Source organism: Narcine bancroftii, chromosome 1 (genome assembly GCF_036971445.1).
Source record: "Narcine bancroftii isolate sNarBan1 chromosome 1, sNarBan1.hap1, whole genome shotgun sequence".
In the NCBI taxonomy this organism is placed as follows: domain Eukaryota; kingdom Metazoa; phylum Chordata; class Chondrichthyes; order Torpediniformes; family Narcinidae; genus Narcine; species Narcine bancroftii.
Window position 1 is genome coordinate 84,568,735 of NC_091469.1, and position 19,746 is coordinate 84,588,480.

General features: G+C 41.2%; 1 protein-coding gene across 4 annotated transcripts in view; it reads right to left on the minus strand.

Annotated features, from left to right (window-relative positions):
- Positions 1-19,746, minus strand: part of col5a1 (procollagen, type V, alpha 1) — a 274,674-nt gene that overhangs the window by 35,899 nt on the left and 219,029 nt on the right. For all 4 annotated transcript variants that reach the window (XM_069931782.1, XM_069931776.1, XM_069931792.1 and 1 more), the window contains exons 42-44: positions 17,461-17,568; positions 16,429-16,536; positions 9,855-9,908 (exon numbers count right to left, since the gene is read on the minus strand). In XM_069931782.1, coding sequence (XP_069787883.1) covers positions 9,855-9,908; positions 16,429-16,536; positions 17,461-17,568 — 270 coding nt within the window. The remainder of the gene's footprint in view (positions 1-9,854; positions 9,909-16,428; positions 16,537-17,460; positions 17,569-19,746) is intronic.

The following is a 19,746-nucleotide window of genomic DNA, read 5'->3' on the forward strand; positions in this document are numbered from 1 at the left end:
GCTTCAGATGGGTCATCTAATTGTGCCTTTGCTGGGGTGTGTGTGGCTCTTCTAATCACATTAATGTGAATTAAAACACTTGCAGTTCGTCACTCCCCATCCCCTGTTACTTATCTTGGGATGAGCTGGGGGTAAAATTCAACTGTGGATTCAACCACTAAAAAAAAAGTAAAACTGGGGAATTTAACAGGCTGCTTCTGGAATATTTATGTGTCCATTTACCATTTCGTATGCAAGCTGGCGGTAGAGAAACATTCCCTAAAAAACTGCATAGCCCATGTGCTTACAGAGTAATGCCATGGGAATATGTCCTCCAGGGTCACGTGGAGGATTCCAATCAAGCCAAGGTTGATCCTTTAATAGAGCTAAGTGCATCTTTCATGAACCTAAGAATTGGAAACATAGCAACATTTCAATGCTTTAGTCTAGACACTGAGTTCAAATACTGTACCCATTTTGATTATTTAAAGGCCCTTTTTATTTCTCAGCCCTACTATAGGAATATTTACTTTAATATAGTGTCAAGTCAAGTTTATTGTCATCTGATTATACAATAGACAGAGTATTTATTTGTCAGATACAACCTGACAAAACATATTCTCCTGCCCTTGATGCAATACACACAGATACACAACTAGACTTAACACACAGACAAACAATACATATGCAGGAGAAATATTCATACAGACAAATAAATAAACAAATAATGTTTTGTGAATATGAGATTCTTGGATGGTTAGTGTGAGCAGTTCCTTGGTTGTTCCGCATTTTCATTGCCCGTTCCTCAGTCTGGTGGTTCTCGCTCTGTCTCTTTCCTGATGGGAGCATCTGACAGATGCTATGTGTGGGGTGGGAGGGATCCTCAATGATTTTGGATACTTTAGTGACCCTCTCTGCCACCCTTATGGTCTTGTGAATTGACCTCTGATACATTTCTCTGCAGCAACTATACCACACTGATGCAGCCAGCCAGGAAGCTCTCGATAGAGCTCCTTTAGAAGGTTGACATATGGTGGCCGGTTAGTATCAGTGCATTTGCAAGGTCGAATTATGGAAGCTGTGTATAAACTGAGGATTTTGTCTGATCATTCTTTATTATTAATTACTTGTAGTGCTTTGGAGAGGATGGAGAATATGTATAGATGGCATTTTAATTCTCTTTTACTTTAAGATCTGGATTTTCATAAATTCATACAGGATCATATTCCAAGTCTTTTGAAGATAAATTTGTCTTGTGGGATTCTTTGAAAGCTTACTTACAGGGACAGATTATTAGTAATATGGCTAAAGGTAAGAAGTGGCAAATGGCTGAAGTTAACAAGTTGGAGAAGGAGATTGAAGTTCTGGAGAAAGATTTACAATGTGTTTCAATGGAGAATAAAAAAGTACGATTGGTAAATTTAAGATTGCAGTATAATTCATTATAAACATAAATTTGAAAGGCTTTTACAGAGGATTAAGCTCTGTATTATGAGTTAGGGGAGAGAGCACATAAGGTCTTAGCATGGTAGTTGAAAACAGAACTGGCATCTAGGACAATAAAAGCTATTTGGCACGATGATGAGTTTCGTAGGTTTTATGAGAAGTTGTGTACATCTGAGGTAAGACAGGATGAGGTAGCTATTGATGATTTTTTAAAAATCTGGTTTAACTTTGTCCACTTTAAATGATAAGGACATAAAGGATTTAGATACTGGTATTACAGTTAGCGAATTAACAGAGGCATTTTGAAATATGCCAAGTGGTAAATCTCCTGGTGACGATGGGCTTTAGGATTTGTTAGTTCCTTTGTTGATGGATGTTTTGGACCAGGTGGCTAAAGTTGGTTCCTTACCGGACCCTTTTTCTAAAGCAATTATTTCTGTGATTCCTAAGAAGGATATGGATCCTTTGAATGTGGGATCATATAGACCTATTTCTTTGTTAAATGTGGATTATAAGATAGTAGTCAAGGTTCTGGCTAATAGATTAGCAAAATGCTTACCCAATTTAGTTCATGTGGATCAGACAGGTTTTATTAAGAACCTTTATTCAGCAGATAATGTAGTAAAATTGATTTCATTGATTAACACCTCATGGCAGCAACCCAACCTACCAATGGTAATTTCTTTGAATGCTGAAAAGGCCTTTGATGGAGATGAGTGGGGATTTTTGTTTAAGGTTTCGGAAAAGTTTAAATTTGGGCCTCATTTTATTGATTGAGTTAAGGCTTTATATGAAAGTCCTTTTGAGAGAGTGGTGACAAATGGACATATATTTTCACCATTTATATTAACTAGATCAACTAGACTGGGTTGTCCTTTGTCACCAGCTCTCTTTGCACTGGTTATTGAACCGTTGGCATAGATGATTAGTCAAGATAATGCGATAACATGTATTAAGGTGAATTCAAATGAATATAAGATAAATTTGTTTGCAGGTGATGTGTTGATATATTTAACTCATCCTTTATGGCCTTTGGAGACCTTATATGAACGTTGCAACAGTATGGAGCATTATCTGGTTACAAGGTAAATTGAAAGAAAAGTGAAAATGTGCCTGTGGCGAAGATGGATTATTCATCATGTAGACATATTGTGATGTTTAAATGAACTAACTGTATTAAATATTTGGGTATTATTGATAATAATTATGATCATTTATTTACATTGAATTATTTACCATTATTGACTAGAATTAAAGACGATTTGAATAGGTGGAAGGACTTACCAATAATGTTAATAGGATGGGTGAATTGTATCAAGATGAATGTTTTTTCTCAACTTCAATACTTGTTTCAATCTATTCCATGTAAGATACCTTATCAATTTTTAAAGGATATTAACTCCTTGATAAAAAAATGTTTGTGGAAAGACAAAATGGCGAGAGTTTCATTACAAAAATTAACATGGAAATATGCATTGGTCTCCAATTGCCTAACCTTCAGCACTACTATGAATCAGCTCAATTAAAATTTATAAATAGAATGTTTCAAGTGGATATCCCTTTGGTTTGGGCCACTATTGAATTATCTCAGATTGGTGAGAAGAGGATGAATCAATTTATTTATCGATGGAATTCTCAGTTATTACGTAGTTATAACTTACTGGTATTGAAACATTTGCTTGAGTTATGGATAAATAAAAATGAACAGTTAGGCCCAGAAGGTAAAGTCTCAGCTAAGACACCTTTACTTCAAAATAAACTTTTACCATTTACGGTTAATAATCAATTTTTGAAGTTATGGAAACAAAAAGGAGTGAAATTGGTGGAAGATTGTTATGAGGCATGACATTTTATTTATTTTCAAAGAATGAGAGAGAAGTATGATGTACCTTTGAGTACTTTTTTAACTTATTATCAAGTTAAAGCTTTATTGTTTGAAAACTTTATTTGTGTTTTGTGTACTTTGTGTTTTCTGAGAAGATCTAAATTTGAGAATTTAATTACTGATGGTACTAGGAAGGGTTTCATATCAAATATGTATATTTTATTGCAGGCTAAAACTCCCAAGCCAGATGTAGATAAAACTAGAGTGAAATGGAGAAAGACTTCGGGATAACTATCCCCCCCAGAAGAGTGGATGTTGATTTTGAAGATAGTATGACTAAGATTGTGAATGTGAGGTATAGATTGGTTCACTATAATTTTATTCATCAATTATATTTAACTCCTGAGAAATTAAAAAAATTCAAATATATTACTTCAGATTTATGTTTTAGATATCATAAGGAAGTAGGAACCTTCTTGCATTCGGTTTGGTTATGTGAGACATTTTGAAATAAAATTAAAGAGTTTTTGGAAGTTATGTTTAAATTCAAAATAATATTATGATATTTTTATTGGGTAATATTAAATCATTGTGTTTAGAGTTGAAATTAGATAAATTCCAAATTGCTTTCTTGAGGGTGGCTTTAGCAGTAGCTAGGAAATATCTTGCAGTTACATGGAAGAATGAGATTCAATTGAATATTCAATGATGGCATGCGGAGATGAAGTCATGTATTCCTTTAGAGAGGATAACATATAATTTATGAAATAATTATCTTTTTTTGTAAAAGTTTGGAGCCCGTATATGGATTTGATGCATACTAATTGTTAAAATATTTTCCCATACATGGGTGATGTGGCCCCAAACCACAACACTTGTTTAAATGTGTTGTTTTAATTATTCTCCTCCATTTTTCTTTTCTTCTTTTTTTGGGGGGTAGGTTAGTAGGGGGTGGGGTGGGGTGGGGTGGGGTGGGGTGGGGTGGGATGGGAGGGAGGAGGGGGATTTTATGGGATAAAATATGTAGTACATTGTATTTTGCAAGTATTATCTATTAATGACTAGAAATAAAGTTTTCAAAATGGTGGCTGGTAGCCGTGTCCACTTCAGTCTTCTCAGGAAGTGCACCCATGACTTGGGACATCTGGGAGTGCTTTATGGTCAATGAATTATTTCTGGTGTATTAAACTTTGCAGGAAATACAACTGCCCACTTGCAAGCAGCAAGCTCTCACAAATAATAACACAAACATCTGCTTCAATAACATTGATTGAGGGTAATTAATGTCTGGGCTATAGGGGAGAACTCCCCTGCCTTTCTTTGAAATAGTGCCATGGGATGATTACATCCTCTTGTGAAAAGAGACAATGGTTTAATGTCTCGTGCGAACAACATTTCCTAGTGTGCTGCAGGTCCTCAATACCGGAGTGAAACATGAAAGTTTGCAGATGCTGTGATTGTAGTAAAATCACACTGAAATGCTAAAGGCACTCAACCCTCAGCCGGTCTCACAGCATTCATGGGAGGTAAAGGTATATTACTGATATTTTAGGCCTTAGCCCTTCCTCAAGTCATAAACAAAAAATGGAAGGTGTCTGGATAAAGACTGAAGAATGGGAGGGGGAGGAGTCCAGACTAACAAATGTTATTAATTGGATATGAACTAAGAGAGAATTGATTTTGGCTCTGTGAAAGTAGACAGAGGGAAAAGAGAAGAGAGAGGAGAGACTGAGCTGGGGGAAAGGCAACATGGGGAAGGGGGAGGGTGTTGTTTATTGGAAACTGGAGATGTCAATGTTAATGCCATCTGGTTGGAGGGTGCCCAGATGGAAGATGAGGTGTTGTTCCACCAGATGCAGGTGGTCTCACTCTGAAAATACATGAGACCATGGACAGAAATGCAACAAGGGAATGGGTTCGAAAATTGAAATGGGTGGCCACTGGGAGATCCACATTATTGCAGCAGATCAAGGTCGAGTTAACTATGTTGTCAGCTAAACTACAGCTCCTGGTTCAGGATATAGGCACATACAAATGTTCAGCTGTGAACTGTGTTCCATAGAACCATAGAACATTACTGCACAGAAACAGGTCATTTTGGTCCTTCTAGTCTGTGCCAAACAACATTGTTTTTGTCTAGTCCTACTGACCTGCACCCAGTACAAAGCTCTCCATTCCTCTCCCATCCATGTACAAGTCCAAATTCTTCTTAAATGTTAAAATTGAGCCCACATTCACCACTTCAGCTCGCATCTCATTCCACACTCCCATTACTCTGTGTGAAGAAGTTCCCCTCATGTGCCTCCTAAGCTTTTCACCTTTTACTCTTAACCCATGTCCTCTGGTTTGTATCACCTACCCTCAGTGAAAAAAAGCCTATCTACATTTACTCTATCACTCTCATAATTTTAAATACAGGTTCACAATCCTTTATCTGGACACCCAAAACCCGGAAAGCTCCAAAATCTGGCAAGTGGGGAGAGAGATGGCAGTGCGAGATGAGCGGGTGAGGGGGAGAGACCGGCAGCATGAGTCAGGCGGGAGAAGACCAGCAGCACGAGTCGGGAGGGCGAGGGAGGGGGAGGGAAGGGGGGAGGAGGAGAGATAGCAGCGTGACTGGAAGGGGGTGGGGGTGGATACGGCAGCACAATTTGGGTGGGTTTAAATCTGGCTTTCCGAAATTTGGGACACATTGTCCTCCAAGGTTTCCGGATAAAGGATTGTGTACCTGTATCTCTATCAAATCTCCCCTCATTCTTCTACACTCCACGGAATAAAGTCCTAACCTGTTTAACCTTTCCCTGTAACTCAGTTCCTGAAGTCTGGGCAACATACTACTAAATCTTCTCTGCACTCTTTCTATCTTATTGAGAATTTTCCTGTAGTTAGGTGACCAAAACTACACACAATACTCCAGATTTGGCCTCACCAATGTCTCACCATACAACTTTACATAACATCCCAACTCCTGTACTCCATATTTTGATATACAACTTTACATAACATCCCAACTCCTGTACTCCATATTTTGATATACAACTTTACATAACATCCCAACTCCTGTACTCCATATTTTGATTTATGAAGGACAATATGTTCAATGCTCTTTGTGCAACCCTATCCACCTATGACACCACTTTCAGATCCCTCTGTTCTACTGAACTCCTCACTGTCCTACCATTCACCATGTATGTCCTTTCTGGGTTTGTCTTTCGAAAATGCAACATCTCACACTTGTCTGCATTAAACACCATCTGCCATTTTTCAGCCCATTTTTTCAGCTAGTCCAGATCACTGCAAGCCTTAAAAACCTTCTTTGCTATCCACAATGCCTTCAATCTGAGTGTCATCTCCAAACTTGCTGATTGAATTTAGATCTTTGATATAGATGACAAACAGCAATGGTTCCAGCACTGATCCCTGAGGCACACCAGTAGTCACAGGCCTCCAGTCTGAGAAGCAGTCTTCCACCTCTACTCTTTGGCTTCTCCCATCCAGCCATTATTGAATCCAGTACACTACTTCACCATGAATAACTAACATCTGAATACTTAGTGTCTTGTCATGAGTTAAAATAATAATCCTGACTAACCTGTCAAGTGAAACCTTGCCAAAGGGCTTACTAAGTCCATGTAAACAGCATCCACAGCCTTTCCTTCATCAGCTTTCCTGGTAACCTCCTTGGAATACTCTATAAGATTGGTTAAACATGACCTACCATGTACAAAGACATGCTTTCTATCCCCAATCAATTTCTGATTATCCAAATATATCTGATTTCTAAGAAAATCTTCCAATAATTTACCTTCTACTTACATCAGGCTCACTGGCCTTTAATTTCCAGGGTGACCTTTGGAGACTTTTTTAAATAATAGAACAACATGAGCTACCCTCTAATCCCCTGGCACCACACCCGTGGCTAAAGACATTTTAAATAGTTCTGCCAGAGTTCCTGAAATTTCTACACTAGCATCTATCAAGGTCCAAGGGAATAGCTTGTCATGCCCTGAGGATATGTCCACCCTTATTTGCTTTAAAACAGCAAGCACTTCCTTCTCTTTAATCTGTATAGGTTTCATGGCCTCACTACTTGTTTTCCTCACTTCCCATGACTCTGTGCCCATTTCCTGAGTAAATACTGATTAAAAAACAAGAAATATTTAAGATCTGCCCATCTCTTTTGGCTCCATACAAACCTGACCACTCTGATCTTCAACATCACCAATTTTGTCCCTTACTATACTTTTGCTCTTAATATACCTGAAGAAACCTTTGGGATTTTCCTTCACATCGTCTGCCAAAGCAACCTCATGTCATCTTTTAGCCTTCATAGTTTCTTTCTTAAAGTTTTTCTTGCATCTTTAATACTCCTCAAGTAGTTCATTTGCTGACATAATACATTTTTTTGCTACGGCTAGGGCTATCTTAACAAATCTTTTTTGTGCATCCTCCAAATCAATTCTAAATTCTTTGTTTTTTATGTTACTTAGGAGAAAGATCTGGAAATTGGAAGATAATTTGAAAATACAACAATGGTATATAGAAATGAATAAATGTATTCCATTAGAAAAAATAACATATAGTTTAAGAAATAATATTGAAATATTCAAACAAGTATGGGAGCCTTACATTAAATACAATAGCGAAAACCTACCGGGGACAAACATTACCTAAGTTGATGGAAGGAGAAGGAAAGAAAAGAATGGACTCAGTAGAATTTCTGGTGTATTTTTGTTGAATGACAACATTGTCTGACTGGTTTAATGCAACCTAGATTGTACACCTAAAATGGATGAGAGGGGGGGTGGGGGGGGGGGGGTGGCTTGGGAGGAGGGAGGGTGGGGGGAGAAAAAGTCACTGTATATGTGTGAAAAAGAAAAAGTGTATATCATGGCTAATGTGATTTATGGTGTGAAAAATAAAAAAAAAAGTAGTTCATTTGCTTCATGCTGCCTATACCTGCTATGCACCTCTCTCTTCTTCCGAACCAGATCCCCAATATCTGTCAAAAACCAAGGTTCCCTGTACCTGTTAACCTTGCCTTTAATCTTGGCAGGAAAATACAAACATGGAATCTTAAAATTTCTCCTTTGAAGGTTCTCCACTTATCTTGCACATTTTTACTCATAAGCAATTTATTCCAATCCAAACATTCTAGATTCTTTCTCATTTCTTCAAAATTGGCCATTCTCCAATTTAGAACCTCAACCTGAGGCCCAGACTTATCCTTCTCCATAATCAACTTGAAAGTCATGGCATTAAGATCACTGGAACCAAAATGTTCCCCATACACATATTTCTGTCACATTTCCTTATAGGAGATCCAGTATTGCACACTCTCTTGTTAGTACCTCGATATATTGATTTTAAAAACTTTCCTGAACACATTTGACAAACTCCAAGTTATCAGATCAGATTATTATTTTAAACAGTAACTAGATAATGACTATCTAGTCATGAGTTAAAATAATAATCAGGGGACCAGGTCAAGGTTAGTGCCCAGGTCCATCAGAGTCATTATCTCAGTGAACATGCCCTACAGACTTGGCTATGACTGACCAGGAATTTCTCTCACAACTCTAAGACCTTGGATTCTGCCCATCCCAAGAGCTTGGGTGCACAAGGTCATGATGTGCATATTGTGGAATGATTGTGTGCCTAGGCTCGGACTTTTGGATGAAAAGGTAAACAGAGGCTCCACCTGCTTCATCCGTTTGAAAGGATCCATGGCCTGAGTTTGTGTTGGTCAATCTAATCAGAACTAACATCACTAAGAACAATAGATGACCTAATCATTCCACACATTACTTTCTATGTGGAATCCTATGTGAAATCCTGACATCTCATGACTACAAAACATCAGTGCACTTTGATTGGGTGAAAAGATGTAAAGATTCCATTATTGTCATGTAATACTACATTTAGAATATAACATACATGAAATTCTTTAACTTTGTCTACCATAAAGAAGATAGAGTCGCCACTTTGTCCAGTGCTGCTCGCAGAAATGAGGCCCCAGCAAGGAACAAACTCGCAACCCCTGGTTAACAGGACCAGAGAGCTTTTAGAGTTTCTACATTTAGATTTTTATCAAATTCAACCGATAAATTCCATTTCTTTCTCTTGTTACCTCAATATAATGGTAAGTTGCTTCCTGAATTTACTTTGTGAGATGAGAAAAACACACAAATGCTGGAGAAACTCAACAGGTCAAACAGTGTCTTTATGTAGCAAAGGTGAAGATACATCACCAACGTTTCGGGCTTGAGCCTTTCATCAAGGTGTGAGATGCTTATTCTGGAGAGACGAACCCTCAGTACAATTTGGAGCATGCTCTACTTACCTGTAACATAACCACGACTGGTGCCTGCTGTACACACCAGTAATGAAGACATGACTAATGCCTGCTGCACTCACTAGTAAAATGGCCAGGGTTGGAAGACCTGTGCGTGTAGCAGCAGATCTGAGAGGATTGACTGATGGACAGGGTGCAGCAGCAGGGTCTGGCTGAGTTATGCAAATCCAGCCAGGAAGCAAGATCTCTCTCATTTGGAAAAGGCAACACTTGCTGAAAAACTGCATGCATGTTGGCAATGATCCTCACCTGTTCACCCTTATCACCCTTGCTGCCCTTTTGTCCTGGATCACCAGCTTCGCCCTGTAGAGCAGAAAAAAGAAGAATCAAAGGTAACCAACCTTTCAAGTAAACATTTCAAACCTTCAATGAAACAATCCCAATATCCCTCAGTCCCTGTGACAGGTACCGATGAGGCCTTGATAATTCAACATCCAGGCAATGACAGTGATGTAGGATTGGTAGATTAACCAGTCCTTGGGATTTTAATCTTGGAAAGAGCCCAAACTAATATTAATTAATTTAAAAAAAAAGAAATTGAGAAGTTTGGTCAGTAAGATATCCCATGAACGTGGAGTTTCAAATGGGCACAGAAACGGAACCGTTTCCTGAAGCATCAGTATCACATCCCCAGTATTCATCATTTCCTATAACATACCTGCAGTATTTTTCATTCCCTGTAATGCAACCCCAGTATTTATCACTCCCTGCAGCACAATACCAGCATTCATTACTCCCTGTAAAACTCAAATATTTATCAGTCCCTGTTACACAGCGGCAGTATTCATGACTCCTTTTAACACATTGAGTATTCATCACTCCCTGTAACCTATCCCCATTATTCATCACACCCTGTAACACACTCGCAGAATTCATCACTCACTGTAACGCACACCCAGAATTCATCACTCCCTTTAACACGCGTCCAGTATTCATCATTCCTTGTAACGCATTCACAGTATTCATCTCTCCCTGTACCACACCCCTAGTATTTATCACTCCTTGAAACGCACACCTTGTATTCATCATTCTCTGTAACACACCCCCTGTTTTCATCTCTGCCTGTAATACAACCTAGAATTTGGCATTAGCTGTTACACATACAAAGTATTCATCACTCCCTGTAACACACCCACAGTATTTATCACTCCCTGTAACACACCCACAGTATTCATCACTCGGTGTAACACACCCCCAGAATTGATCACACCCTGTCACACACTGCCAGTATTCATCACTCCCTGTAATTCACCCCTAGTATTAATCACTTTCTGTAACACAATCCAGTATTCTTCATTCCCTGCAACACTTTCCCAGTATTAATCACACACTATAACACAATCCCAGTATTCATCACTCCATGCAACACATACACAGTATTCATCACACCCTGTAAAACACTCCCAGTCTTCATCACCTCCTATAACACATTCCCAGTATTCATCACTCCCTGTGAGACATCACCAGTATTCATCACTCCCTCTAACACATCCCCAGTATTCTTCACACCCTGTAACACACCCCCAGTATTCATCACTCCCTGTAACACCCCCCCCCCCAGTATTCATCAGTCCCTGTAACACCCCTGGTATTCATCACTCCCTTTAACATATCCCCAGTATTCATCACTCGAGGTAACACATTCCCAATAATCATCACCTCCTCTAACACATCCCAGGAATTAATCACTCCCTGTAACACACACCCAGTAAACATCACTGTTGTAACATACCCCTAGTATTCATCACTTGATGTAACATATTCCCAGTATTCATCACACCCTGTAACACTCCTCCAGTATTAATCACTCCCTGTAATACACCCCCAGTGTTCATCACTCCCTTTAACACACCCCAGCATTCGTCACCCTCTGAAACACATTCCGGGTATTCATTACTGCCTGTAACATACCCCCTGTATTCATCACACCTTGCAATACATCCCCAGTATTCATTGCTCCTTGTAATACACCCCAAGTATTTTTCAATCCCTGTAACACACTCACAGAATTCATCACTCCCTGCAATAAACCCTGAGTATTCATCACATCCCGTAACACATCCCCAGTATTCATCTCTCACTGTAAAATAATTCCAGTATTTATCACTACCTATAAAACACATCCAGTATTCATCACTTTTTCAAACACAATCCCATTATTATCACTCCCTGTGTCACACCCCCAACCCTCCTGTATTCATCATTCCCTGTACACGTACACACCCACAGTATTCATCAGTCGCTGTAACACAATCCTGGTATTTATCATTCCCATTCAGACATCCACAGTATTTGTCACTCCCTGAAACACATCACCATTATGTATCAATCCCTATAACACAATCCCAGTATACATCTCTCACTGTAACTTACCCCCAGTATTCATCACTCCCTGTAACACACCCCTAGTATTCATCATTCTCTGTAACATAATCCCAGTATTAATCCCTCCCTTGTAAAATACCCTATTATTCATCACTCTCTGTAACACCCCCCCAGTATTAATCACACACTCCATCTAATACACTCCCAGCATTCCTCACAGTATTTATCTCTCCCTGTAACATATAATCAGTATTCATCACTCCCTGTAACACAATCCCAAGTATTAATCACTCCCTGTAACACCCCCCCCCCAGTATTTATCACTCCTGTAACACACCCCCAGTATTCATCACTCCCTGTACCACATCCACAGTATTCTTCACTCACTGTAACAGATGCCCCAGTATTCATCCTTCCCTGTAGCACACTCCCAGCGTTCATTACTCCCTGTAGGAAACAGCCATTATTCCTCACTCCCTGTAACACACCCCCAGTAGTCATCATTCATTGTAACATATCCCCAGTATTCATCACTCCCTGTAACACACTCCCTGTATTTTTCTCTGCCTGCAACACACTGTAGAATTTGGAATTGCCTGTTTTGCATTCAAAGTATTCATCACTCCCTGGAACACATCTCCAGTATTCATCACTCCCTGTAAAACACGTCCAGTATTCATCAATTCCTGTAACACACCCCCAGTATTCATCAATCCCTGTAACACACCCCCGTATCCATCACTCCCTGTTACACACCCTCAATATTCATCACTCGCTGTAACACAATCACTCCCATAAGACTTCCCCAGTATTTGTCACTCACTGAAACACATCCCTATTATGTATAAATCCCTACAACACAACCTCAGTATTCATGTCTTGCTGTAACAAACCCCCAGTATTCATTACTCACTGTAATACATCCTAGTATTCATCACTACCTGGAACACCACCCCAGTCTTCACCACTCCCTGAAACACATTGCCAGTAGTCATCACATCCTGTAACAAACCCCAGTATTAATGACACCCTGGAACATACCCCCAGTATTCATCACTCCCTGTAAGACATCCCCAGTATTCATCACTCCCTCTAACATATCCCCAGTTTTCATCACACCCTGTAACACACCCCCAGTATTCATCACTCCCTGTAACACATACACAGTATTCATCACACCATGTAAAACACTCCCAGTATTCATCACCTCCTGTAACACATCCCCAGTATTCATCACACCCTGTAGTACACCCCCAGTATTCATCACTCCCTCTAACACACCCCAGTATTCATCATACCCTGTAACATACCCCCAGTATTCATCACACCCTGTAACACACCCCCAGTATTCATCACTCCCTGCAACACATACGCAGTATTCATCACACCCTGTAAAACACTCCCAGTATTCATCACCTCCTCTAAAAATCCCCAGTATTCATCACTCCCTGTGAGACATCACCAGGATTCATCACTCCCTGTAACACATACGCAGTATTCATCACACCATGTAAAACACACCCAGTATTCATCACCTCCTGTAACACATCCCCAGTATTCATCACACCCTGTAGTACACCCCCAGTATTCATCACTCCCTCTAACACACCCCAGTATTCATCATACCCTGTAACATACCCCCAGTATTCATCACACCCTGTAACACACCCCCAGTATTCATCACTCCCTGCAACACATACGCAGTATTCATCACACCCTGTAAAACACTCCCAGTATTCATCACCTCCTCTAAAAATCCCCAGTATTCATCACTCCCTGTGAGACATCACCAGGATTCATCACTCCCTGTAACACATACGCAGTATTCATCACACCATGTAAAACACACCCAGTATTCATCACCTCCTGTAACACATCCCCAGTATTCATCACACCCTGTAGCACACCCCAAGTATTCATCACTCCCTCTAACATACCCCAGTATTCATCACACCCTGTAACACACCCCCAGTATTCATCACACCCTGTAACACACCCCCAGTATTCATCACACCCTGTAACACACCCCCAGTATTCATCACTCCCTGCAACACATACGCAGTATTCATCACTCTGTAGCACACCCCCAGTATTCATCACTCCCTATAACACACCCCCAGTATTCTTCACACCCTGTAACACATACGCAGTATTCATCACACTCTGTAACACACTCCCAGTATTCATCACTCCCTGTAACACATACGCAGTATTCATCACACTCTGTAACACACCATCAGTATTCATCACTCCCTGTAACACACCCCCCAGTATTCATCAGTCCATGTATTCATCTTTAACATTCATCATTCATAATTCATAATTCAAGGTAACACATTCCCAATAATCATCAACTATTCTAACACATCCCCAGAATTAATCACTACCTGTAACACACACCCAGTAAACATCACCACTGTAACATAACCCTAGTATTCATCACTCCCTGTAAGACACCCCCAGTATTCATCACTACCTGTATACATCACTCCCTGAAACACCCCCTCCCCCAGTATTCATAAGTCCTTTTAACACACCCACATTTATCAATAGTTGTAACACAATTTCAGTATACATCACTCTCTGTAACACACCCCAATATTAATCACACCGTGTAACATGCTCCCAGTATTCATCACTACCTCTACACACCACCAGTATTTATCACTTCCTGTCACATAACCCGCCAGTATTCATCACTCCCTGTAACACACCCCCAGTATTCATCAGTCATTGTAATACACCCCAGTATACATCAATCCCAGTAACACACCCCTGTTATTCATTACTCCCTGCGAACACACTTCTAGTATTCATCACTCCCTGTAACACTCCTCCAGTATTCTTCACTCTCTGTAACACACACCCAGTTATCATCACTCCCTGTAACACTCCTCCAGTATTCATCACTCACTGTAATGCACCCCCAGTATTCATCACTCCCTGTAACACTCCTCCAGTATTCATCACTCCCTGTAACACACACCCAGTATTCTTCACTCCCTTTAACACACCCCCAGCATTCATCACTCCCTGTAACACACACCCAGCATTCATCACTCCCTGTAACACACACCCAGCATTCATCACTCCCTGTAACACACACCCAGCATTCATCACTCCCTGTAACACACACCCAGCATTCATCACTCCCTGTAACACACCCCCAGCATTCATCACTCCCTGTAACACACACCCAGTATTCTTCACTCCCTTTAACACACATCCAATATTCATTACTCTCTGTAACACACACCAGCATTCATCACTCCCTGTAACACACATCCAGTATTCATTACTCTCTGTAACACACACCAGCATTTATCACTCACTGTAACACACATCCAGTACTCATTACTCTCTGTAACACACACCAGCATTTATCACTCACTGAATCACTTGCCCAGCATTAAACACTCTGTGTAACACATCCCCAGTATTTATCACTCCTTGTAACACACCCCCAGAATTCATCACTGGCTATAACACATCCCATAATTCATCACTGGCTGTAACACATCCCGGAATTCATCACTGGCTGTAACACATCCCGGAATTCATCACTGGCTGTAACACATCCCATAATTCATCACTGGCTGTAACACATCCCGGAATTCATCACTGGTTGTAACCCATCCCCATTATTCAACACGTCCAGTATTTATCAGTGCCGATTACACATCTCTAGTATTCAACTCTACCTGTAACATAACGCCAGTATTCATCACTCCCTGTAACCCACTCAACAGTACTCATCACTCTCAGTAACACATTTCCAATTGGTGATATGCTGTTTGGGCTTTGGTGCACCGAGTAAGATGCTCTTTGTATTTACGTCCCTTTCAACTTGGCGTTATTGGAACTTGTCCTCTCGATGAATCCTCCAACTGATAATTAGCAGTCCTTCCTGTAACGCCATGACCAGTTTCTCACCCAGCACTCCGAAAGAATCATTGAAATGTTCTGATTGCACAACTCCACAAGAATGACACATGATCTGAGGTTCTTCATTAACTTGATGGTTCAATGTTAAACATGATGGCGAAATGTCGCAGTTACAACTTTTTACAACTGGAAACATTACAGATTGTGCTCCAGTGAGGGAAATCAATGGGATATAAATCATTCCTTCTTCAGAATACCCTATCAGTTTATTATGGTCATTACACAGGATCCATACCTATGCCATCTCTGCAACCTGCAAACATTTTCTCTATGACTGCCCCACCAAAGCCTCTACCAGTTTTGCCTATTTCAGAGACAGAAGATCCAGTGCCATCATCTTTCCAGATAGTTTTAGTCTTTTAGTTCAGGATTTATCCTTTCTTGAAAATTGTCTGGGGTTTCACGCCTAGTGCTTCAAGAGTGGTTGAACAAGTGTTTTGTTTACAGTGACCATCTCACTGTGATGTGTCCCTGAATGACCCCTGTGACTGATCACCATTTCCCAGAATCCACAGGGTTCTCCATCGTGTGTATTGATTGGGCACACACGCACCTTGTCTCCATCTTCACCTGGTGGACCTGATGACCCTGCTGGACCTGGCAGGCCAACGGGACCCTGGATTCCATCGCGACCGGCCGGTCCCTGAGGCCCTTTCTCACCCTATCCATGAAAAAAAGAGACAGAGACACTGACAATCAGCAGGTAACCAGACAAATTTGCCCAACAATTCTGGACTCTGAGAGCCCATCAAATTTCACTGAATGATGAGTAAAGGAATCAAAAAACACAGATGACAGTGTGGAAGCGTTAAGTACCCAGTGCAGTGACAGTGAAGAAAGTGGTAAATACCCAGTGCAGTGACAGTGTGGAAGCGGTTAAGTGCCCAGTGCAGTGACAGTGTGGAAAGTGGTAAATACCCAGTGCAGTGACAGTGTGGAAAGTGGTAATTACCCAGTGTAGTGACAGTATGGAAGCAGTTAAGTCCCCAGTGCAGTGACAGTGTGGAAAGTGATAATTACCCAGTGTAGTGACAGTGTGGAAGCAGTTAAGTCCCCAGTGCAGTGACAGTGTGGAAAGTGGTAATTACCCAGTGTAGTGACAGTGTGGAAAGTGGTAATTACCCAGTGTAATGGCAGTGTGGAAAGTGGTTAAGTACCCAGTGCAGTGACAGTGTGGAAAGTGGTAAGTACCCAGTGTAGTGACAGTGTGGAAAGTACCCAGTGTAGTGGCAGTGTGGAAAGTGGTAAGTACCCCATGGAGTTACAGCATAGGTAATGGTATGTACCCAGTGTAATGACAGTGTATACAGAGAACATTACCCAGTGTAGTGGTACCCAGTGTGGTGATGGCATATATGGAGAACAGTGCCCAGAGCAGTGATGGCATAGACAGAGAACAGTGCCAAGTGCAGTGAACAGTACACAATATAGTGATGGTATATATAGAGAATGATGAAGGCTATAGTGATAATATACACATTATGTACCCTGTGTGGTGACAGTACAGACAGAACATGGCATTGGGAGTGCTGACACAGAAGACAGTACGTGCTGATATTGCTTCGTCCAGAACAGCTGTACTTACTGGGGTTCCCTTTTCACCAGCCGGACCTGGTGGTCCTTGAGGTCCAGGTCGCCCGGGGAGACCAATTGGCCCTGCTGGGCCTGCCTGACCACGGTCGCCGGGTGAACCCTTTGGTTAAACACAGTAAGGTTAAATGATAAATGCAGGAAACATTATTAATAATCCTAAATTTTACTGGTTCAAATGAGAAATATTGAAGGAATGTAAATACAGCAAAACCCCTGTTATCCAGAATTCAAGCAACTGGCAAAAAAATCAGCAAAATTTGTTAAAAATTTGGCTCCCCCTAATGGTCAGTTTGCCAATCCATACAACACGCAATCTCAGGTAATCAGCAAATTGTCATACCTGGCAGCTATCAATCGCCTTTGTGGTTTTACTTTATTCCGTTGTATGCTTACCTCTATTATAAAGGGTTGTGAGGTGGGATATACAATGTGAGCAAGTAAAGACCTCAAGGTGAGGGTTCATCCGCCAATCTGTCTAAAGATGAATCCAGGCTTTTATTGGAAAAGGCAGCATCTATTTCATGTTGTGATACTCCTGTTTTTGACCTTATCTCTGTTCTTGTGCATCTGCTGCTACTCCTCAGCTACCTGAAGGTACATGACAGGCTGCCAAACTCACCTTCATCAACTCAACAAATTGCCTTCATCCCTTGGAGGCTAGAGGACACTCACCAAGAAATGAGGATCTACATTTTACCATTTGGCAAGAATACCCAGAACTGCTGAGCTTCCTTAATAGAGACCTGAAATATCTGTTTACATCAATCTCCAAACCTTCCTTTTTGATAACCGGGTGGAAATTCCAGTTGTGGAGGCGTAGCTTGTCATCAGGATCAGATGTTGGCAATTTACTCTCGCAATCCATGAGCTGCCCTCTAGGAGATTCAGATTCACAGGCACTTCTCTCAGACAACTCATTGAGGCTGTGTGCTGTGAGTGAGGATTGAGGAGCTTGAATTACATTTAATTTCACAACTGTTTCAAAGATAGGCCCTGCCTTGCAAAGTCAGCAATCTGCTAGGACTGACAATTCCAGGAACTGAACATCTGGACTTTTGCAAAACATGAAAGTGTGCAGACACCAGATTGAAGTAAAAACACAATACTGGAGAAGCTCAGCAGGTCAAACTGTGTTCTTTATATAGCAAAGGTAAAGATACAGAACCGATGTTCCAGATTTGAGCACTTCATCAATGTATGAGCAAAACATAGGTAGGCACCCAAACAAAATAGTAGGGTGGGGGGAGAGGGGCAGAGAGGAACACAATTTCTGTTTGGAGGATGGAGGCGGACAGATAATTGGAAGTCATTATTGAAGAGATGAAGGGTATGTGAGGCATCACAGATGTAGGTAGGGAGGGAATGGAGTATTCTGCATGGGGGGGATGGAGACGTAAATTCTGAATGGGAGATGGAGGGGTACGTTCTCTATGGGGATGGAGGGGTACATTCTCTATGGGGGATGGAGGGGTAAATTCTGAATGGAGGGGTAAATTCTGGATGGGAGGATGGAGGGATACATTCTGTATGGGAGATGGAGGTGTACATTCTGTATGGGGGATAGAGGGGAACATTCTCTATGGGGGGATGGAGGGGTACATTCTGTATGGGGAGGGAGGGGTAAATTCTGAATGGGAGGGAGGGGTACATTTTGTATGGGGGATGGAGGGGTACAATTTCTATAGGGATGGCAGGGTACATTCTCTATGGGGGATGGAGGGGTACATTCTGTATGGGGCAGATGGAGGGGTAAATTCTGAATGGGAGATGGAGGGGTACATTCTCTATGGTGGGATGGAGGGGTACATTCTGTATGGGGCAGATGGAGGGGTAAATTCTGAATGGGAGATGTAGGGGTACATTCTCTATGGGGATGGAGGGGTATATTCTCTATGGGGCAGATGGAGGGGTAAATTCTGAATGGGAGATGGAGGGGTACATTCTCTATGGTGGGATGGAGGGGTACATTCTGTATGGGGCAGATGGAGGGGTAAATTCTGAATGGGAGATGTAGGGGTACATTCTCTATGGGGGATGGAGGGGTACATTCTGTATGGGGCAGATGGAGGGGTAAATTCTGAATGGGAGATGGAGGGGTACATTCTCTATGGTGGGATGGAGGGGTACATTCTGTATGGGGCAGATGGAGGGGTAAATTCTGAATGGGAGATGTAGGGGTACATTCTCTATGGGGATGGAGGGGTATATTCTCTATGGGGGAATGGAGGGGTAAATTCTGAATGGGAGATGGAGGAGTATATTCTGCATGGGGGATGGA